The 24,866-nt window shown below is 35.4% G+C and overlaps 1 protein-coding gene across 3 annotated transcripts in view; it reads right to left on the reverse strand.

Annotated features, from left to right (window-relative positions):
• LOC132121715 (dedicator of cytokinesis protein 1-like) overlaps positions 1 to 24,866 on the reverse strand; it is a 216,444-nt gene that overhangs the window by 176,465 nt on the left and 15,113 nt on the right. For all 3 annotated transcript variants that reach the window (XM_059531438.1, XM_059531437.1, XM_059531436.1), the window contains exons 2-10: positions 12,180 to 12,263; positions 11,169 to 11,209; positions 11,034 to 11,089; positions 8,901 to 8,997; positions 8,403 to 8,551; positions 5,625 to 5,760; positions 4,079 to 4,236; positions 3,665 to 3,746; positions 1,695 to 1,830 (exon numbers count right to left, since the gene is read on the reverse strand). In XM_059531438.1, coding sequence (XP_059387421.1) covers positions 1,695 to 1,830; positions 3,665 to 3,746; positions 4,079 to 4,236; positions 5,625 to 5,760; positions 8,403 to 8,551; positions 8,901 to 8,997; positions 11,034 to 11,089; positions 11,169 to 11,209; positions 12,180 to 12,263 — 939 coding nt within the window. The remainder of the gene's footprint in view (positions 1 to 1,694; positions 1,831 to 3,664; positions 3,747 to 4,078; positions 4,237 to 5,624; positions 5,761 to 8,402; positions 8,552 to 8,900; positions 8,998 to 11,033; positions 11,090 to 11,168; positions 11,210 to 12,179; positions 12,264 to 24,866) is intronic.

The following is a 24,866-nucleotide window of genomic DNA, read 5'->3' on the forward strand; positions in this document are numbered from 1 at the left end:
GGAGAGAGAGAGAGAGAGAGAGGGAGGGAGAGGGAGAGAGAGGGAGAAAGAGAGAAAGGGAGAGAGAGAGAGAGGGAGAGAGAGAGAGGGGGAGAGAGAGAGAGAGGGAGAGAGAGAGGGAGAGTGGGGGGGAGCGAGAGAGGGAGAGAGAGAAAGAGTGGGGGGGAGGGGGGAGAGCGAGAGAGGGAGAGGGAGAGAGAGGGAGAAAGAGAGAAAGGGAGAGAGAGAGAGAGAGAGAGAGAGAGAGAGAGAGAGGGGGAGAGAGAGAGGGAGAGTGGGGGGGGGCGAGAGAGGGAGAGAGAGAGAGAGAGAGAGAGAGAGGGAGACACAGAGAGACAGAGACAGAGACAGAGACAGAGAGAGAGAGAGAGGGGGAGAGAGAGAGGGAGAGTGGGGGGGGCGAGAGGGGGAGAGAGAGAGGGAGAGTGGGGGGGGCGAGAGAGGGAGAGAGAGAGACAGAGAGAGGGAGACACAGAGAGACAGAGAGAGAGAGAGGCGGGGGGGGGGGCAAGAGAGAGAGAGAGAGAGAGAGAGAGAGAGAGAGAGGGAGCGAGAGAGAGAGAGAGACAGATGCTTTCCAACTTCAAAACCCGTTTGATGTTCAAACCAAAGGCTGCATGTCTGCCCTCATTCTCCTGTTCGGCCTTCTTTATTTATTTATTTACAACTGAAGAACAGATTTTCGTTTTTCCATGAAACTAAGGGAGAACCCCTTTGTGCACAACCACAGACAACAAACTTGCACAATAATCATCCTTAGCATCAGGATTTAGCAACAGTAACAGTGCCAACAGAAGACACAACTGTTAGGGTCGCTTCACTCCAACCAGATCAAGGCTTTTAATGTATACTGTGGTTGTAGATGTAATGAGGTTTAACTCCAGGCAGACAAAATCAGTGCAAAGGCCATGTTTGTTTTGATGTCATTAAAAATGCATGAACGCAGTATGATTGTAGCACCACCTTCTGTATCGCATATAGCAAACTAAGCAAAGATCATATGCAATATATTATTACAGCTGATTTCACACAAGGCTTAAACTACTTGAAGGTATATGCAATCACTCAAATACATATTACAAATAAAAAACACAGAACACCTGCCACTTGTAATTTAAAACAAGAAAAAGACCCATACATTTTTCAGCAAAATTGTGGCAACTTAGTATTAGCTGTCATTGTCAATAAACTAAAATAAGCTAAACAAAAATAAAAATAATATGACATACACTAAAAAAAACACATAAAAAAAGACTAAATAAAAAAAGCATCGTCTAATAAATATGTGATCCTTATGGGTTTACAGTATTAATACTGAAATGAAATGAAATAATATAAAAGAATAAAATAATTAAATATAAAAAATAACAACAGAATAAAAATAAGTAAAATAAAAATAACAAAAACACTCAAAAAATAAAATATAAACAAAATATAAATGCTAAAAAAGTAAGTAAAAAAAACAGTGAATGTGAATGTTAAATTCAGTTTTATCTAATAAAAATATCTAGTTCTTATTATATGTACAGTAATAAGAATGGCTGTATGGTTGGTTTCCGTAGATGAATGGGTCATTTATAATCACTCTGGATATAAGCATCCACCAAATGCATCCATGTAAATTCCAGGTGGTATTTTAATGGACACTATGGTTTCCATGCTAAGTGTGCATGGTGTTCTGTGTGAGGCTCTACCTGCCACACCGAAGGGTCTGCGGAGGCCAGACGTTAATTTCTTAGTGTTGTTATCTCTGAGCTCCATCCGGCCCACTCGAACGATCTGACAAACAAAACTGATTTTCTCCCTCTTCAGGTCTTCACTCCCCAGATCCTGGAGAGAAACGCACCAACACACACGCAAGAGTGTAAAAAAGCATGCACAATCATGAACTCAAACAGCAGATATTATTATGAGCCCTCAAGAACCACCGGCCATGCACCAGGTGTTTCTGCCTGCAATCATCAAGTTAAACTCAAACTCGTTAGTTGAGCAACTATCCAGGAAGGCAACGAATGATGCATGGATTGGTTTGGTGTACACAAACTGTTAGTACACTGTCTGAATGAAGGATAAATTGCTGAAGCAGCTTTTGATTAGGGGCAGCAACTCATTCCCCGCTGGGGTTTTTTGCAAAGAGCAGAGGATTCTGAGGAAATAAATTGACCCTCACCAGCCCAGGATCTATTAAAGAAATGACCTCTAGCAAATGAGAACGTATGGGTGCAAACAAGCACCAACTCGTAACAAACAAACCAGTGCATATGCTCTAAAATGAAAGCACGCACATGCAAATACACAAAATGCATGCAATTAAAAACAAACAGATAAAGCTAACAGTGTGTGTGAGAAACACAATAACTTCAACACAATTCACATTCATTATGTGTTTTTCGCGGCACGGATAATTATTTTTTCTGTGTTAAATGACCTATAGACACCAACACAGGTACATGGATGCACACAATACATGTAAGAATGCAAACCAAGCGGCGTCTCTGTTGAGCTTCCTCCTCTAACAACCGTTAGCTCGTTACCCTTTACAGCTTTAATGATGCTGCTGCTTTCTCTAACACTTTAATTACCAATTCTGCAATACGACTGATGAACACGAATTACAGTGTCACCCAATAATACCGTGATTACTCATTAAGGAACAAAGCGAGAGACAGGAACAGATGAACGGAATCAAGCCGTAAATGAGTCATTTACATGACACTGTTTCTAGGAACGAGCTGGTACTGAAGCATTGGAGGAAATATTTAAGTGTTCAAATCAAACAATAAGGTCATGCATGTAAAGGATTTTGTGTGGTCCCGTGGTTTGTACAGGTGGCACAAATGAGCACAGTTAGAAACCTAGTTAGCTGATAACCTAGATACCATTTTTAAAACATCTCATTATCAGCCTCTCACATTTTCAGCCAACTTTTAATACAGCACTGCACGCATTTTTAGCAGAGAACAGGATTGCTATCGTTAACGAAAACTATTAAAACATTTTAGTGGTCATTTAATAATAAAGGTGAAATAAAATTATATAAGTATTAGATGAAAAAATTAAAGGGATTAAAATTAAAAAATGCTGCGTTTGAAACTCACTGAAATAACGTTAAGTTAAAGCACTATAATAACTAACTGGAAAAATAACAACACAAATTTAGCCCAAACTAAAAAATTAAAATTAAAAAAAAAATTATATATATATATATATATATATATATATATATAATTATTAAATTAAAATCTGGAGTGGGGGGGTGAATTAAAAAATATAATGTTATATTAATAAAACTATAACACTGAAAAAAATGAAAAGATACAAATATTTTAACTAACTATTTAACCCAATATTTGTTAAAATGTTACATGTACTGAATTTGTCCCGCTAGAACTACAATCATCAAGTTAGCATTGGTCATCTCACATGTGATTATTATTATTATTATTATTATGTGATGCACACCTTACTGGTATTAATACTTATGTAGAGTTTTAAATCAATCATTTATGTAGTTGCATTTGAGTTCCAGATTAAAAAGTAGTTATCAATGAGTCATGGTGGTCATGTGGGTAATACAGGTCTGCATCATGTCCCAATATCATTTCCCCATCTATGATAATTCTGTATATAAAGTGTCAAAAGTAAAGCCCAAAATAATACATACAGTGAATACAGCACGCAGGTTATGAAGCTGATCAATGTCTTTCGCCAAACCTGAACTGGACCAGCGCACAAGATAGTTTTCACTGCAAGAAAGTAAAAACAACAGATATTAAAAATGGCAGTATTTTTACATCACAGCAGCAATGTCAAGAACATAGGACTGATTCCCAATGAACACATATTCAAGTATAACAAGTATACTTGAGTATAACAACGAGATCATTTACTGCTGAAACAAACCACTGAGATCTGTGTGCATGGTACAAACGCTGTGGTTGACTTACTACTGAGGATGTGGAACATCAGAGTTACTGGTCACTGAGGCAGTGACAATCGTAATCTCTGAACAAAGTTCAGCAGGAATGTTTAGGATGTGAATTCACATCTATAAGTTTGAGTTTGTGTGTGCACTGACCTGATAAACTTGGACTCAATCGGATCGTATAGTGACATCAGCACCTCAGCATCTTCTCCGATTTTGCACACAACGTTCTTGAGTGTGACGAACAGGGCGAACGAGGGTGTGGAGGCAAACTTGGCCTGCCGGCTCAAATCCATGTTCTGCTTCTGAGACTGAAAATATAAATACATAAAAAATGATGGCATCTGAGAACACACTCTTTCAAACTTGAGTCTTACAGTCAGCAAGACTAATTTCACAGGTGTTAGTAACTATAGATTCTTTTTACCGACAATCTATAAAACCTAAGAGACTCAAGGACAGTGAACATCTGGGTAGGGTCAGAAGATGCTGGAAAACCAAAGAATGTGCAGCAGCTGGATGATTTTCCAGAAGAACAGCAGGAAGTTGAACTGTTCAGGACATACAAGGACTCATGAACAACCACTACGAAACATAAAAACAGTTGTGGATAATCCAGGAAATGACACACAGTACCGTATTTTTTTGGACTATAAGTCACACCTGAGTATAAGTCGCATCAGCCCAAAAATACGTCATGACGAGGAAAAAAACATAAATCGCACTGGACTATAAGTCGCATTTATTTAGGAACAAGAACCAAGAGAAAACATTAACATCTCCAGCCGTGAGAGGGCGCTCTATGTTTTCAGTGTAGACTACAGGAGCACTGAGCAGCATAGAGCGCCCTCTCGCTCTTCATTTAGTGAAAACAGCATGGAAAACGTGCTTTAATTATTGTTTATATAAATATGTATATGAACAATAGTTTTTTTGTTTGGTCACACTTCAGGGTCCAATTCTCACTGTTAACTATGACTTTTGCCTCAATCTCTTAATTATTACTAGTTAGTGAGGTAGTTAAGTTTAGGTATGGGGAGGATTAATGTCATGCAGAAGGCACTAATATGTGCTTTATAAGTACTAATTAACAGCCAATATCCTAGTAATATGCATGCTAACAAACAAATAGTAAATAAAGAGAACTGGACAGTAAACTAAATAGTTTTTTATATTATTTATATATTAAAATACATACATTTCATTGCTTTTTTCAATCTTTGAAGTTTTTTGCTGTGTTTTATTTATTGCACAAAACGTGTGCCTTTCCAATGGCTGTTTGAAAGCAATGGTTCTTCTGATTGAGACCATCACCCAGCCATGTGTCACATTGCGTCTCACAGTTAAGATGGGAAGTGAGATGGTGCGCTCTCACGCTCTCTCTGTTCCTGTGTAACCTCTCACACATCAGCGGTGGCGTTTCAGAACAGCGGTCAGGGACTTTTCATGTGGTTTAGAGGTTGTGCTAGTCACATCCAAATATAAATATGAAGTTAACATTCAAGGAGTTTATTAAACATCACAGCAAGTGTGTGATGAGAAAACGTGAGTTTGCCGTCGGCTCTCGGGCCTCGCACATTCACAATCCAGTAACACCTACAAACCCATTCAAATATTTCAATCCAAATGAATTACAGACAAAAAAAGCAGCATGTTGACATCAGTGCCATGATGGATAAAACAGTCTAATATGGTTTACCCTCTCCTCTTGGATGCGAGCATCAATCTGCTTGGATGCGGTTTCATGCGCTCGGAACAGATTGACGGTGCTGGTCAGGTCAGGATCCAGAATATTCCCATCTCTATCTCTCACCACCAGATCCAGATCTAAATACCTGGCAAACACACAAAAACAGTGTAGGAAAAACACACAGTTGTTTGAAAGAGATGAAGATCTGTGTTCTACTAATCCAAATTAATACTTTTATTTGGACATTACCTGCTAAATGAAAATGAGCATAAGAGAAAAATAATAAGACCGATTACACTGATTTTCAAGAAATAACAGCAGGTGTTATCAATGGTTTCAAGCATGTTGCTATGCGGTTACTATGGGCATTCTGGATTTCTATCGAGAAAAAAAAAAACTTCACTTAAAGTTGACAAAGACAGAGAACTGAGAAGTGAGAGTTGTACGTGTGTGTGTGTGTGTCACAAGTGACTTTTTCACCTAAGCTGCTCTATCATCCCACTGTATGCTCACTTCCTTCTGCTGAAGTTAACAGTAACACTAAAACGCTCTGAGAGAGAGGTAATAATAAACCTGCTGCTATTAGACGATTTTGAATGTGTTCAATGAGCAGAAATAAAGTCTGTAAGTGTGCAAATAGAATAACTAACTGTAAAACATTCAAACTGGTTTCCATGTCTTCCTTTGAGCAGCTGAACAATAAGCCCTGCATGTATCTATATGTATATCTATACACATGCAGGGCTTGGTTTTTTTATACATATATATATATCACTCTCCTTCTTGGTCAAATAGCCCTTGATGCCTTCAGTGTGACTCTACAATTTTCATAGTCATGAAAATAAAGAAAACTCTTTGAATGAGTCTAGGGATGGGACGATAACCGGTTTTATCGATAACCGTGATAAAATGTGCTGAAGGTTAGTAATATTGTTTAAAAATGAATTATCATTAAAACCATGTTTGATTATTGCGGTTTTAATAACTCGCCATTAAATCATTTCCAGCCAGCAACAGTCTGACACAAGCGCATCGCACAATGGTTTTTTGTTTTTTTTCCCCGAGAAGGAATGGCGAAAGTCAGTGACTTTTCTATGCTTCTACACTTTTCATTGTAAGGAAGGAAATGCCACAGAATTTAATCTTTCTTTAAATTAAGTGCATAGAGTTGCTTGTTTTATTAGTTGTTTGTTGATTATTAAATATAAAACTTGCTGAAATGTTTTCAGTGTGAGCATCAACTATTTTTGAACACTTTCATCTCGTTTCAACAAAACCATGATAATATTGATAATCGTGATAATTTTAGTCCCTATAATCGTGATATTAAATTTTCATACCATCCCATCCCTAAATGAGTCCAAACTTTTGGTCTGTACTGTATATATATATACACATATACACACACACACACACACATATATACATATATATATATATATATATATATATACACATACACAACTGTTGAGTTCTGATGTAATTAAATTATGGTATCTGCTTTTGTCACAGTGTCAGTTCACATCATTTCAAAAGAAAACAAAAAAATGTAACAACTGAATGACATTATCCATGATGCTGTACATGAAATCCCACCAATCAGAGAGATGCAGCAAGCAAATCAGGTAAAGACAAAATATTTTAATATTTCTACATGAATGCATGGTTAGCAATCAACTTTAAAAAATACATTGTTTCTACAGATATAATTCTATTGATAAGAATTTTTCTCCATTTTAAATTCAATTACTTTATTTGCAATGCATCATGGGATTGGGATAGTTCTTTCCCTCATTACACAGACTTGTACCTTTTACTTTGTTGGCTGATTTTAAAATACTTTTAAAATACTCTTTTACTTCAAATAAAACACTAACGTTGTGATTGACCTTGTAGCTGGATGGTTTGGTTCATGGCTTATAACACTTTAACAAAGACTTTTTTTGCAGAACGAAGACTGTTTGCCTGAGAGTCTGGATTGCAGGTAATAATGTTGTAAATAATATTGAGTTTCTGCCACAGACCGATTGTTGTGCTTCATAAGACCTCAACATATCATCAGGAGCCACGAGTATTCATTTTGTGTTGCTTGATATGTATTCTTTGACTCTCAAAGTGCAAGAAGCAATTGACTTGCATTTTATGAATCCCCAAGCACCACAGATTCAGCTAAAAACTTCTTTACTGTTCTACTGAAGAGAAGAGTCACCTACATCTTGGATGGCCTGAGGGTAAATTAAACCGCCAGTCTTCATGTTTGGGTGATCTATCCATTTAAATTAGGTTTGTTGTTTTTTTGTGAGTTTCCTGAAGATTTTCAGAAAATGCCTTAAGTGCACATGCTAAAATAACATTGTGGATGGTTGCCAGGGAGGTGCTATGCAGTTGCTAGGCATATACTTACTGGTCCTTCAATGCAAGTCTACTTTTGTTTTATTGCTTGCCAGATGAGAATTATCTAATAGCATCACCATTTAATACTTGGGGTTAAGGAATTTAAACTTTTAACCCCAAATAACAGCACACACTGCTGATTAAGAACATCTTTTATTTTTATTTTCTTCCCCAAATGAAAGCGGATAAAGTGCTGAAATCCAAAGTCTTTCACAATGACCCTTCATAGCAAAAACAGATCACGAATCAAAATGAAGAGCAATAAAACGCTCTCATTAAAAGACTGATTTTATGAAACTGACTGCAGTCGTGACTTCTAGTTCACGCTCTCTCTGTTCCAACTCGACCTGATCAGCACGAGTCAGCAGCTCGTGTGTGTGTGTGTGTTCATACTTGTTCCCGTAGTCCATCTTAGAGGTGACTTTCTGTTTGAGCTCGGACATCTCGTCCTGCGGGAGCGTGCCGGACAGGATCTGGGAACGCCATTCGATCAAGTCGTAGATCATGTCTCGGACCGTGTTGAACATCTCACGCTTGTCGCCCTGTTGGAAACACAAAGTCTGGTTAAAACCCTGCTATGCGTGTCAATTAATTAGTTAAAGCACATGCTGCAGCATAAAGGATGCTCTTAATCTCTGTAGACATACAGCCCCAGAGGGTCATATCGCTGGATAATGTAACTAAAAGGGTTTACAAACTTTCAGTTAGATGCTTTTCAAAAAGGTTTGAAAACAAACTTTACTTTTTAATTATGTCATGTCAGATCTTTTCAAAATCTTGTCCTGATTTGTCCACTTATTACATGCTTTATAACAGTGTACTCTTTGTGCAGAAGAAGTGTGTGCAACTTTTGGGAAGCAACAGTTAAATTTGGAATGAAAACAAGCTTACCACATATAGGTCCCTCCATATTGACGCCCATTCTCGCAAAGTAGTGGTGACCTCATGAATGAGCGGAATCTCAAAAGGAATGACCGTCTCCTTTTGTCTAAATGAACAGTGATATAGTGCAAAACAGAAAAAGCACAATAAGTGAAGGAGTTTTCCAAGAATATTGCTTGTGTGGGGAAACAATATACTGTTTAACTGCATTCGCGTCAGTAATTCCTGCTTACTCCAAGCTCCTGAGCACCCAGAGTCATTCAGATCCCTTCATGCCAATGAAAACTAATTACTAGCATCAGTCATCAAAAGAGCTGTTATGGAATCTGAGCTGGGCTTTGCTCACGATTCCAATTACTCACACACGCACACCAAACCAGCACTCACTCGTGCGTATTATATTCCTGAACCACGCTTGAAAATCCATTTCAAACTCCAAAATCTCCCATTAGGCTAGGAACGGGCTGCTGGGGCGCTAACTTGGTAAGACGTCTAGGGAAAAATACTGTTAACTACACTCAGGCTGGTTTCAGGGAGCGACGCTGATCAAATTAGAAGAATAACAGAAGTAACAGGATCTTCAGATGCAGCAAAGGAGAGTAAAGTTTAATGAAGATGTTCCAAAACATACTGTATTTTTCGGACTAGAAGTCGCACCTGAGTATAAGTCGCATCAGTCCAAAAATACGTCATGATGAGAAAAAAAACATAAGTGGCACTGGACTATAAGTCGCATTTATTTAGAACCAAGAGAAAACATTACCGTCTCCAGCCGCGAGAGGGCGCTCTATGTCTTCAGTGTAGACTACAGGAGCACTGAGCAGCATAGAGCGCCCTCTCGCGGCTGGAGACGGTATTGTTTTCTCTTGGTTCATTTCTCTTGGTTCATTTTTCACTGTTCATGTCAAATTAATTTTGATAAATAAGTCGCACCTGACTATAAGTCGCAGGACCAGCCAAACTATGAAAAAAAGTGTGACTTATAGTCCGGAAAATGCGGTAGTAAGCTATACCTACATAGTGAACTTCCTTCAAAAACTGCATCCTAAACGTCATAGAATCTCAGAAGGGCAGGTAAGAAAATATCTTGGTTTAAAGGTCTTAAAATGGTGAGAGGTGACAGAAATGGAGGGGGAGCAGGGAGTTTAAGGGTCTTTACAGGAATAGAGTGTGAAACTCTTAAAAATACTTTTTTTCTTAGCAAATGAGCACTTAAGAGATAGCACTTAATCTTCAGAAAATGTCAAGTGCAAATTAAATATTATATAAATATTGAATATGAAAAGAAATGGCAACCCTCATATAAAATTAATTTCATGACAGTTTAAAACCATGGTTTGCATTCCTTTTTTAGCAACATTAAACAAACAAACAAACAAACAAAAACATATAAAAAGATATAGAAAAAAAATATTATAAGCATAAAACAAACAAAATATAATCTACAACAAAATAAACAATTATTAAAAAAAATGTACGATATTTAAAAAATGATGAATTATATAAGAGAGGAACATTTTTAACAAATGATCACTGAGAAATGCTACGTAACTTTAAGAAACTTTTGGATAAATTAAATATTATATAAATACTCATTTTATACGAAGTTTGCCATTATTCCAACATATTATTTTAAAATCATTATTTGCATGAATTTATCTTTTTTTTTTTAGCAATGATAAAATTTTTTGACAAAAAGTATAAACAAAAAAAATAATATTAAATAAAACAAAACTAAATAAAAACACAAAAAAAATAAAAATAAATTAAAAAACAAAATTAAAAAATTAAATTAAATAATTCACAAATATGCTTTACTTTGCACATGGGAGACTCACAGTGGTTAAGCTAATAAGCTAATGTCACAATACTCTAAATCTGCACTGCTCTGCACTGGTCATTAATCCATGTTTAATTGGACAAACAAACTACATCTAGCTCTGATACGTTTGAGTAGTGAATGAAACATAAGCAGATTTATAGTCAACATTTCTCCCGTTGAGCTCGTCACAACAAATCCTAGGATTGCTTTCTCCATGAAGAATTTGCAATCTGGAGCTAATGTCTGCTAAGATGTTGCTAATGCTTTATTTCATATTCAACTAACTGCAAACTTTCAGGAATCTAAATGAACATACTGACCCATTGCCTTCAACCGAGGCCTCCTTCAGATGTATGTAACAAGCTGGAAACACACCCTGTACATAGAGGAAACAAATGAGTGTATTGAAGAAGAAAACTGACTGTACTCTGGAAGCGTTTCATAAAGTAACTCACCTTCTTCGATTTTCTCCTCAGCCGATACCCTCGATACCATCCTGAGAAGAGAACGAAATATCACAGCAGTCAAACGGTTAGATCACAAAGAGACGCCACTGTGTCCTATAGCACATCTAGAAAACAATATTCTGAGATTGAAATGAAGTGAGGTGTCTGCAAGGTACAAACAAATCATTCAACATGTGTTATTGAGATCAGAGAGAGGAAAGCTCTGATGATGACACATCTGTGTCCTAAAAAGGTGAAAGGTGACTGAAATGAATGGGCAACACAGAGGATTTCACAGAAATGGGGTACTATGTAGTGTGTGAAACTAAGATGTGGTACTTAACCTTTAGAAAATATCAAGGATAATTTAAATATTAATTAATTCATATTAATAATATGAACTGTTTTAGGTTTCTTTTAAATGAGGTTTGCAATTATTGCAACTCTCAAACTGAAATACAATTAAAAAATACTGTGTGTGATTTTGTAATATTCAAGGAGTAAACATGAAATAAACATTCAAAAATAAAAAGAGACATTCCACATGAAATAAAACAAAAGATAATATAATAAATAAAAGATACAACTAAATAATAAGAGAAAACTAAATAAATTAAATAAGATAAAACTAAAATTAGATAAAAAAGATTTAATAAAAAATAAAACGATGATCAAATACAGTAAAATAAAAAAATATATAAATAAAATATATTTTATTAAATTTAAAAATATATTTAAATTAAAAAATATATTTAATTAAATTAAAAAATAAATTACATTTAAAACTTTTTTTTTTTGCTTTGTAGTTATTTATATTTTTTCCATAATTTAAATAAATCCTTATTGATAAATATTTTTCTTAAAATAGCTTTGGTGAAGGCTTAAATAATTTTCTTTTCATATTAATGCTTTGCTGTGTCACATCTAGTTACAACATAAGAATCTGTGTGTGTGTGTGTGTGTGTGTGTGTGTGTGTGTGTGTGTGTGTGTGTGTGTGTGTGTGTGTGTGTGTGTGTCACCTTCGTAAGTCTCCTGAATGTGTACGGTGTCTCCGATCTGTAAGGACAGCTCTTCATCACTGCGAGCATCGTAGTTATAGATTGCTGCAGACAGAGAACATAAAACACTTTACTGAGACACATGGAATCAATTTCTGCTTGCTGTGTGTGTGTGAGAGAGAGAGAGAGAGAGTTATAGATGCTGCAGCAATGCATTAACTGACTACACAACAGTAGCAGCAGCTCAGCAACAAACAGCGGCTCCACTCTGACACACACACGCACCCAAAAGATCATGACTGAACCCAGAAGTGTTTGAATGTTTTCAAATCTACATTTTCAGTGAAGAACCACTTTAATTACTGTAATGGTACTTGAATGTATTTTTCTGGCTTTGCTCTGGCCGCTGCCCATGACGTTCCACACAGGGTTTCTCAGTGACCCTGAATGACCCTGAATGACCCAGTGACCGAGAGACAGCAGAGGACGAGAAGGGAGCGAGACCTGTGAGGGTTAATTACTGTCTCTATTTCGGTCTCACACATGCTGATTGTCTGCTAACACAGAGTCTCTCGGCAGAGAGAGAGTGTAATTACACAATATTCCAAGGCCTTTGTGATACCAAACACACACACCCAAACACACAAAGCAGTCATTTCTCTCTTTCCCTGAACCTGGATTAAACACCTCTGCAGCACTACATGACAAAAACATTTCAATGTACATCCTTGTAGATGGCACTCTGTGTACCTGCAATAACACGCATGCAAACCAACAATCAAATGTTATTAAAAAAAACACCAGATAAAACACAAGCAAAAAATTGCCACATGACATTTCAGATTTGAATATTAAATCAACTGTTTAAAAGAGCTCCTACACTAAGAATATGACTATTTATTCAAATTGAATTAGCCTTTACTTTTTGTGACTTACATTTCTTTTTATTTATTTAATCATTAAATTTTTTTAAGTTTTAGTAATTCGTTTTCATTATTATTTGTTTTTATATATTTCTTAATTTGGTTTTTAATTTTATATACTATTTAGAATTCATTTACTTTTTACTAATAAATATGCCAATGTAATTCGAAACATTGCAGCATGTATATGTCTGAAAAACAAAACTTTCATGCAAATTCGGAATGGATTATAGTCTAGAAATCAAGCAAACTGCATTCCCATTATCATCACTAAATGCATCACTCATTTCAGTTCATAATGATTTCACAAAGTTCTGTTAGAATCAATGAAGCTCTAAAAACTACTCAATGAATCTCTTGTTCAGCCTACATCACGTCTGCACATGAGATGATTCACTGATAGTCCCACAAGAAGCCAATCCAATTACACAAAAAAAAAAAAAAAAAATACATGGAGAGAGAGCCATGATAGCAGAGCAGAGCAATGCCTAGAGAAAAGAGGAAAAGGAAATGGTTGAGAATACGTCCCTAATGAGCATACGAGTAACAAACTGCCACAGATCCAGCTCTTATCTTAGTAGGAAGTACACTTTACCAGATGACATCGTTCTGAGCTCTCTCTCACACACACACTCGAGGAAATGATCACAGGAGCTCAGCTCAGTCTGCTGTGATTGGAATTTCAAAGCCTGGTCTAAACAGGTGGCTAAACACCATAATAAACCGCTACAGGTTATTAATTATATAACAGAACTTTAGAATGTGAAAGAGAGGAACAGAGGAAAAACAAACAAATAAATATTAAATTAAAACATTAGCAATAAAATAATAATAATAATCCTGACTCTATTGAGAAGTGAGTAAATAAAATAAAACTATAAATAAAAAATAAACAGACAAATAAATATATATATTAGTGCCCTGAAACTACAGGAATAAATTGGGCAAGTAAAATAACATGTAAAAAAAAGATGTATAAAATTCATATTTAAAAAAAAAAAAAAAAAAATTATAAAATTAATATTACCACCCTGATTCTATGCTATTGAGAAAAACAAGCAAGCAAATAAATAAATAAAAAATGATATCGTGATAACCATGTGGACAAATAAAAACCATATAAAATAAAAAATATCAAATGTATAAAGAAAAATATCAAATAAATTCAATATTACCATTCTGATGCTACTCTTATAACCACTTGAGCAAATAAAATACAAATATCAATACATTTATTTTATTTTTTTATATAAATATAAAATGAATATTACCATCTTGATGCCACTGAAATAACCAATTGAGCAATCAATCAATAAATAAAAATAATTCCTGGCAGCCTTGTGATGAAACTAAATGAAATGTGATGCTGACTAAAACAAGGTATAAAGCAGAATGATTTCACTGCCAGTTGTTTGTAACAGCTTTCATGTGCATGTGATGCATAAAAACATTCTTCAGTTGTGCAGCTCACTAGGTTTCAGATCAGAGCTGAAGGAAGGAGACTAAACAGAGAGAGGAAGAGAGGAAGGGAGACACACAAAGAGGATCAGAGCAGTGTTTAAAACCCGTGTGTGAGAGAGACTCTGACAGGAAGTTCAGGCCCCTAGAGATGCCCGTGTCCCCCGAGAGAGAAAGCAGACGCTTCAGTCGCCTCTCTTCCAGCCTGGCTCTGAGTGAATGGAGCCCATTGAGCTGGACACGGACACCAGCTGCAGCAGTCACTCGCCTCAACTCCACACCTGTATCTACACCACAGGCTAGAGATGAAACACTGGGAACATGTTATCCTAAAATTTAGTAAAAGGCTGAAATGTTATGAAATTTGAAAATGTATATATACAAAAATATATGGTTTCCGAATTAGTCGAGAAAAAAAAAAAACAGTCGACAGGCTGAATGAAAATGTAATTCCAGTTTCTGGCAGCAAGTGGCGCTTATGGAACTGCAGAAATAGAGAGGTTTCCATGGTAACCACTGTAAACAAAGCACTGTGCTCATAAACACTGCTTCATTAGGCTTTTCTGAAGGCTTTATGCATTCATGGAATTCATACATTCATATAATTTCTCTAAGTCTGTCATCTGTGCCGAATTGTGAATAAAGTCATGGCTGAAGGGGCGTAGGCAAGTCACAATGCAGCACGCTTTGACCACCTTACTGCTGTAATTAAAGAGTTATTACAACCATCAATGTATGTACTGATATGTTACTTCTTTGCCAGTCTTATGCTAAAAATTTGTTCCTGACTGTAAATGGGAAGTGAATGTTCCAGTGTAACATGCCTCATCTTGTGGCTCAAATACAAACAGAGAATAAGAAGTTTTATATAGAAGTTTTAGTTTAAAAGAGACCGATTCGCAGCATATGATTTCATATTGATTATTTGATTTTCTTATGCATTATTATTATTATTATTATTATTATTATTATTATTATTATTATTATCATCATCTTGTTAAGGGTGATGTGCAGTGATACACAAAACTGTTGGATTCAGCATTCATGTGCTTTATCGTGAAGAAAACAGAGTTTTTCTAATCAAATCTGGTTTAAATGATCACTGAAATATGAAACGGTAAAACTAATCAGCGAGACCTTTTACTGTGGTTCACAGCAGAGCTGCAGAAACGCTTTTAAAAACGGTCTGAACAGTCCTAAGGGCTAAAGCATGGGCATTTTCAAGCATGCTATGATTGAATGATGTGCACAGAAGCACGCAAAAAGAATGCTAAAATAATCTTAGATATCTGGTTGTAGGTGATGAGGTGTTACTCCAGCCGGAAAATAACCAGCCATTACAGCCAGATTGTGTGAGCCGCCCATAGCATGGAGAGCTGGTATACTTCACGACGGCGAGAATAAGGCAGAAGTTGAACCATTTCTAACAGAACAGATGGCACAACAAAGGTGCTCGAGCAAAACTTCAATCAATTCCAGAGAGCCAGAAAGGTTTTATAAAATAAGAGTGGGTTGACAGCTTCTCTTTGAGGTCTGGAAGAGTAATAAAGGGTTTTATTGTCTCACTTAGACAGACATTTCAGTGTCGCTATAAAGTCTGGTCCATATTGCAGTTTATTAGCGGTGTTTGGACAAACCCTGAACCCTGAGTATTAAACTTCACCACGCATCTTGCTCCAAACCATTTGTGCTAAAGACCAAAAGGTCTAGTTTACTATTATTGCTTCTAAACAACTGAACTTACATTTTTCACCTTATTAAAAATCACAGCTCATAAACCTACAACTGAAGGAGGGTCTAGTAAGGCAGAGACATGGGACTGGGGTTTCCTGGTAACTTAAGCAAAAGTACTGCCAAACCAGCATGAGCTTCTTTTCCTGTAACAATGTTTAATTGGGATTCGCGCTCTGATCACACTCGTTTAGACAGGGCTGAAACAAAAGAGACTCCCAATTTAATTGAGTGATACAGAAATAACAGTTTCCACCTAGGATTATGACGGTATCGAATTTTCCTGTTGCGATTAAAACGGTATTGAAATTCAGTGGTTTAGAAATTAAGTGGTCACAATACAGTATAATAGGTTAAATATATTTTTTAATAACAAAAAAAGCTTTCACAATGAGCAATAGCTACATTTGCTACAGAAGTTATTAATCTTTGTTAATAAAATACAAGTCTTCGTTCAAGTAAGCTCATTAAATAACACAGCTGCAATTTTAGATTTTAACAACGTGTTATTAAATATTGGAATACTTAAAACTGCCAGTGAATAATTCTTCTGAATATTCATTAATCTTATGTTAACTAATGAATTAACTAATGAAGCCCTAAGGTAAAGTGTGAATGAACAATAAAGAATCAAAACACTTAAACAATATCTAGGGTATGTTGTAGGCCAGATTAAACCGAAAAAAAGATTTGAAAATAAATAGCATATTAACTCTAAATATTTAAGTATTTGGCACTGTGAACTTCATATCAAATACACAAATCTGAATGGATATTTAAATACATTTAAGAAAGTAGCACAGCTGCTCTATTTATGGGGTTTCCAGAGTAAAGGCTTTTTTTGCAGTTTAGCGCCATCGGCTGTCAGAGAGTGAATGTGCTTTCATTCAGCTCATCTCACGTGTTTTCTCATGCGCTTCTCATGCATGCTTGTTTACACCAGAGTGCACATGAGTCTTTCAATTAGAAGACAGGGTGTTGTGCACTTAGACTACAATTATCCTGCAATTTAACACAGACACTAAATATTTTAATATTTGCTGAATTATATTTCACCTTATTATTTGCATATCAGGGATGTTTTAGTTAACCAAGACAATAAAAACCTATAAAAGGTGAAGTTACGTGCATTGTATTATGGGATACATTATTTTTATGCAGTGTGCACTGGTTGAATACAGCACATCTAACACAACCTAAAACAAAGTATTAGGTTATCTGAATACTACATGCATACAGGAAATGAATGCATATTGCAGAACTAGCATACATACTATGGTTATCTGAAAGTAGTATCACATAAAATAGAGAGAGAGAGAGAAATAAAGAAAGAGAAGTGTTTAAAATATACTGTAGAAGTGGAGAATGCGGAAAAGAGACTGATGAAGAGATGAGATATCATCATGGTGAGACAGTTTGTCTACTACGAATTCAGCTAACAGGTAGAAACAAGCCTGATGAAGCTGAAGATAACTACAGACAAAAAACATACCACAACATTGCATTAAAACAACATCTGTAATGATGGCCTGAAATTCAGTGACTGACTTAACACATTTGAATTGAGTTCCGTGCTCATATATCCAGTATATTTTGATACAAATATATATTTAAAAACACATACATTAATGTCTGTCACAAGCACAATTCACCAAGTGAATAAATCAGCCTTTATGATGCTTTGTGTGTGGTGAGACTATATTTGCTCTGTATGTATTCCTGTATTATAGTTCAAAAATGTTTCAAGCAGCTTTCAACATTTTCTGAACAAAAAACAAAACAAACCCATCTGCTTTTTATTCATCAATACCATTCATCAATAAACCATCTTCAACTGTTTGTGAACTTTGTTTTGGTAACACTCATATCGCAACGCCTTCATATCACACTAATTATTACCCAGGCACATTTCCACAAAGTGTTTCTAAAGATCTTCATTATTCTGATGGGAGGACAATCATGAAGGGAGGAAAACTTGCACTAATTATCTTGTTTGCATCTAGCACAGATCCGCCAGCACACAGCGACGCCGCTGAAACCTGCTGAAAACCCGACCCGGAGACTGTTTCTGTCATGTCCAATCAGAAGCGGGTCAGATGCACGCCGTTCATCATCATCATCACACAGCAGCGGGTCAGCGTCCGTGATGCCAACATACCTAGAGTCCTGCTGTCTAATTGCTTCATTTTAATTGGCCAAGTACACTTGAACTTCTGCAGGCCCCAAATTTAATAATGGGAAAATTATTTCTCCAGACTGTTTGGAGAATTAGTATAATAGAGTCAAGTAAACTCGAACACATGTAGGAAATATGTAAGAAGTCATCAAGTGCAACATCAGACTCAAATTGCACCAATTAATTATATTGCATAAAAAAATCGGATCAAATTTTTATACATTAATGTAAACGTCAGTACACTCATATTTGCTGGAAAAATCAACTCCAATGAAATGTAATTCACAGATTAAAAAAAACTAATAAATGAATGATTTAATTAAATATATTTTTTAAAATCTATATTAAAATTTCAATTATTTGAATAAATTAATTCATATCAAACAAAATATGGAACATTTAACATCAGATTATTGAAATTAAAATTAGGTAAATTTATTTATATTAATAATTATTTTTTATAAAATGTTAAAATAAATTTGAATGATACATTTAAATAAATGAAAATACACTTAAATATGATTACATTTAAACAGGTAAATTTAAATTAACACTTGATTAAAAACATTTTTAATAAATATAAATAAACTGAAAATTTAGAAATTGAAATTGGTGAATTTAAATAATTAGAAATAACACAATTGTCAATTACATTTTAAAAGATACATTTAAATTAATGAAATATTCAAATAAACTGAAAAATAAATTAGCTTAAACTAAAAACAAAATAGGTGAATTTGGAAGGAAGGAAGAACATTTCTGGACATTCACAATATATGTACATTTTTTTGGGCTGAATTTCTAACAAAAAGTAGTTGTGAAATTACTTTTACTCATTCCACCCACTGCTAATACAATGTAAAAAAAAGAGAAAAGAGGGGCCGAATCAAATTGTGCAATCGAAATCAGTGTGTAAACAGCTTCAAATCACAGTCAACAAGGAGAAAACATCCATCATCTTAAAATACCATGTGCAGTTCTGATCGATTCCTTCTGAAGTGGAGACACGCAATTAGCCACGCATTTATACCGCGGTGTGTACAATGTGTGCTTAAAGACGGTGTCCTGTGCAGGTTTCTGTGTGGGCCGAGGATAATGAGATGAGTGAAGAGAAGGTCGGCGGAGGTGAGAAACAGCAGGAATCTCCCTGAACGAGAGGGTCAGCGCTACTGAGGCAGAGAGGATTGTGGGTATAATGTAGAGGGCCCAGACAGCAGCAAACGCCCACGCTAATAACACCAGCAGAGAGACCACGCTGCTTCCTCACAGCTCAATATCAGCCAAGCAAAATGATCGGTTTCATTAATGCATACAGCAAAACCTGATCAAAACGTTAGCCCATAAACAATCTTTCTTTATTTCATCGGTGTTTGCAAAGGTGAGCTGCTCTATTATTATTGGGTTAACAGATGCTCTCATCACAGTTCGTAACTCTTGTGTGAAACATCAGTTCGTATAGCTTCATTTTTTTTGACAATAAGATGCTACAAATTGCTTTTTCAACACTACACTTTCATCCACCTGATGACATTTCATAACAGAAAGCATTTTGAGCATATTTCTAACACTGATCTGTAGTATGCTTTCTTAGCAGCCAAGCTAATGTCATTGATATAAAATGACTTGTACTTGAGATTTACTTATGAGAAGTTAGCAAAAAGTGTCTGAGAAATATACAATAGGTATGCTAGCATGCAGTCATGATTCTTTATAGCCACATATTTATACTGTGGTTACAGTTACAGTTACATTTCAGGTTTCAGATCATGCAGACAGTGTCAGGGACCACAGGATCATCTATAATGATCATGTGACACTGAAGACTAGAGTAATGATGCTGAAAATTCAGCTTTGATCACAGGAATAAAACACATTTTACGATATATTCACATAGAAAACTGACATTTTAAATTGTGATACTTTTTCATAATTTTACAGTGTTTTTTTCATTAAATAAATGCAGCTTTGGTGAGCAGAAGAGAAAACATCATAAAATAGAACGAATACACCTTTACACTGAAATCATTACACTGTTAAGGCAGGTAAATCCACTTATTGTCCCTGTACATTAAATTATGTGTATGGTATGAAAAGGTCAATCAAAGGTCAACACGTGTAAAGACAAAAATTGCATTATACAAAGAAAAACAATTCAGAAGAGGTAATTGTGGACTCCTACTGGCAGTCTCTCCAGAATATCCTGCATTAATGAGACGGGAGCGAAACACCGATGATACTAATTAACCTTGTCTTTTTATAGCAGCGTGTGTAAATGCCACATGAGAAAACCCCCTGGCTGAGAGCGAGTGACCATCCTGACCAGAACAATATCCTCACAGTGCGCCACTCTCTCTTAAACTCTCTTAATGGATTCTGGCCCCTGGATCCCAGTTAAGCAGCAAGTAGAATTTTAAAAGAAGGATGAAGAGAGGCAGAGGAAGGGGTTAATACTGGACATTTATCATCATGTCAGCCAATCAAAAGCACATTTTTAATGAGCTCAGGGAAGTCTGGGAGATAATGAGCTTCACTGTCACTCGGTAAATAAAGGTTTCACACGTCACTCCTTTACGAAACATGTAACGTATGGCGAACGAGCAGTGTGTTCTTATCAAGCACGATAGTGAACGTTAGCATATAACTATTCATCTACAACTAGTTTTCAATTTCAGGTCAATTAAGGTACTGGCAGTATTTTAATTTATTTAAATGAACAATTTTTAAAAAAGCATACAGTAAATAAGTCAATTAAATTATTGTATTTATTTATTTATTATTTTTATTTTATATCAAATAAATAAATAATATTTTTTATTAGAGATACACAATACTAGATTTTTGATTCGATAACCCAATATTTTGGCGGGCGGATGGACGGATATTTCATTTTGTTTTAAAACAAGACTGTCCTGTGCAAAAATTATATACACATAAATGTTCATCTTGGTTAGTTTTTAGCGAAAAATAAAATAAATATTTGAATTCCAGAAGTTCTTTTTTTTTTTTTAAATGGAAAAAAAATAATAAAACCTTAACATTTTATTTGTGGATTTAACATTACTAGATGGTCTTAAGCAAAAGAGCTGTTTAAAAAAAAAAAAAAATCTAAAAGTCTTTTTGAGCTCCTTGTGTTTAAGTTTTCATAGTCCATTTAAAAATTAAAAATAAAAATTACATATTAATGAATAAATCTGTCTGGAGTCTCCTACAGAGTGCGTTCACGACGCTGCTGATGTATTTTCTGGCGCGCCCAATAACAAAAGATAACACTAGGGGTGCTCCGGTCACGATCGGCCGATGCGCATCTCGTCAGTAAAGCGATTCTCTAATAAGCGGTAAATTCCCTCAGGTGCGTGATTTCACATAGAGCAGCTGTTACTACACAGAGCCGTTGTTAACGGAGATGATGCGCAAATAAACGCAGAAAATGATTTTTTTTTTTTTTTTTTTAATTAAAAAATTTGTTGGAAACTAGTGCTAGACACACAAACTGATGTAGACACACATCGCACTCAAAGCATTAAAACTGTAAAACTTATATTTAACTAACTAACCATAATGCAACATATCTTGAGGGAAACTGAATATCAGCTTTTGAATAGATCATGAAAATCAGGCCATGATGATATTATTTATATGTCAATCAATATAAAAAACAAGAATATTTTCAAGTAAACAAAATAAATTGAGATTTTTATTTATTTATTTTTTTTACTCAAAACTTTCATAAAAAGCTGAAGTCACAAAACACAAACAACCGTTCAAAAGCAGCAGCAGCAAACAAAGGCTCTTGAGGCCAAACACTTCTGAACAGCCCTCGGACATTTTCAAGAGCCTCTTTAAAAGTCAAAGGGGCAAAAAAGAAAGCGTGGAACTGAAAATCCTGACCCAAACACTCACAAACAGAATCTCTGATCGATATTTCACACATAATAAGACTGTTAACCCTCCTGGTCATGAAATCTGGTCTAAACAGCAGTGTATTTGTGCGAGCTGCAGCTCTGTTTTGCACATGGGGAGGTAAAGCACACATTTTGATGATTCGCTCAAAGCCCTGAGTCATCAGCAATCGTTGTTCAGTGCACAACAAAGAGTTCAGTTCAGGCCTGCACACAATAAAACAACGTCACAATCTCATAATAGACCCACTCATTTTAAAGCTACAGTCTCATAAAAATGATCATTCTGGAAGTTGCTCACCTTCATTTCAAACCAGTAGTGACCACAACTATCAACCACCATCTGCAAAACCCAGCATAAAAGCATCATGAAGCCTGTGTGCACTTTTTGTCTGGCAAAAAAAACTGACTGAATTTGCATGCTCTGCTGTAAATTTTGACTGGTTGATGTAAACCAAGATGATTTTAATTCTACACATTTAAACAATTCAGAAAAGGTATCTAGAATTAATTATAGAGCATATAAAATGCATATGATCATTTATTAATCATTTATCATTTTGACTTGACCCTTTTCTTTATTTAAAGGCTAAAATGAAAGTAAATAATCATTACATAAACAATAAGTAAAAAAAAATAAAAATATATATATATAAAATCTTGTAATTTAAGGAATTTATTTAATTAACTGAAAGAATATTGATAAAATATATTGATAAATATATTTACTAAATAATTCATATTTATATAAAAAGTGTTTGTTTAATTACAAATAATTAGTAAAAATGTATCATTTCATAAATAATAAACGAACAAAATGAATAAATGTAAAAATAAAGACAATCGTTTGATAATAATTAAGTCAATTAATAATAGTAAGAAAACTAAAGTAAAATGAATTTAATAAAAATAAATAAACATTATATAAATAAGCAAACAAATTTAACAGGTAAATGTCAAAATAAAGCTGATGTGGCAGTGTATCATATGTTAATCAGGATGAAGGTAGGAACAATAGCTCTGTTGGGCAGCTATAAGAGACGTCACAGGTCTGCTGCATCTACACACACACACACACACACACACACACACACAATAGACCAATTCATGAAACACCACTGACAGGACGAGTCTCAAATCAACCACACAAAACACACACTCACTCAACAAATCTCACTAAAACAGCACTATTACAGCACATCCCTGTTTGCTCGGTCTCTGACAGGTACGAGAACGAGCCGCCTCTGAAGCCCAGAGAGGACTCATTAGTCTCTGTCAGTCATGAAGACGCCAACACAGTCATGTCACTTTTGACATTTACTTGCATGGTGCTTTCTGACAGGCCCAAAGCTGGAGCATGTTTGATAGAGGATGCTATCAGGGGTCTCACGGGGGCCTCATTGTTTAGCCAGTGAAACATTAGTTCAAAATAACAGAAGCACAGTTGATTATACATTCAAAATGACCGACAGCATCCCAGTCTGACAACTGGCATTTGCTCACCCTCATGTCTTTCCAAACCTAGGCTTTATGACTTTTATTCTTCATCCTGCTCTTTATCCATACAAAGAAACTTAAAGGTGCTGCTGAACATCAAACATGACAAAAAAATACCATAACATTGATCCATGTAACTTCTGTGCTATATTCTTCTGTACTCACATGACAGATGGACACAAAGATATCTGTTCCCAACTGTTAATGTACAGATTTATGAATTCAGTGCTGAAAGTCTCCAGGACATTTGCACTTTTACGTCTGACCTAATGGTCTGACATGGTTTTCACTTTAATTCTGCTCTGTCTGGTCTCTGAAGTAGCTGAACTGGATCCAAACAAAGACCACAGAGTCATCTCTGCTGACAGGATGGGGCGTGTTAAATATGACAGCGAGATGATGTTCATATCTGCCCATCTGTCACAATGAATGGGGTAAGAACAGCCTTCTTAACCGTGTGTGTGTGTGTGTGTGTGTCCTGCAGGGTAATGACCCTTTATTTCACAGTCAATAGCACAGCATCAACCATCTGTCCAGAGGAGAGACTTAGATCAGACACCAGCAGGACAACTGAGGCCTTTAAAAAACAATCAATACACACACACACACACGCTTTCTGAAAAAATGCTGAGTGTGATAAATAGATCAACATTAAAACTCAGTCAATACCACAGGTTTAAAATAGATGATTCATTTTAAAATTAGTATTCATTTTACATATTAAAACTGGTGTATGAAATGGCAAATGAAAATTATGTAATTTAATTTTCATTTTTAATTTTGCACCAAACGTTGCACAAATGTATTGGAAAATGTAAATGTAAATACAGAAATGCATTGTCATTTTACATATTGCATTGTCATTTTGCATATTACATCCCAAATTGAATATTGCTACCCATACGCTTCCATAATACCTAGATTATAGAACTAAATTGAAAATGGAGTGAAAACAGCAATGAGGCCTTATTGAAAGCTATTTGTATCACAACCAAATAACCTTAAATTCAATGCATAATATTCT

This window comes from Carassius carassius, chromosome 39 (genome assembly GCF_963082965.1).
Source record: "Carassius carassius chromosome 39, fCarCar2.1, whole genome shotgun sequence".
Classification (NCBI taxonomy): domain Eukaryota; kingdom Metazoa; phylum Chordata; class Actinopteri; order Cypriniformes; family Cyprinidae; genus Carassius; species Carassius carassius.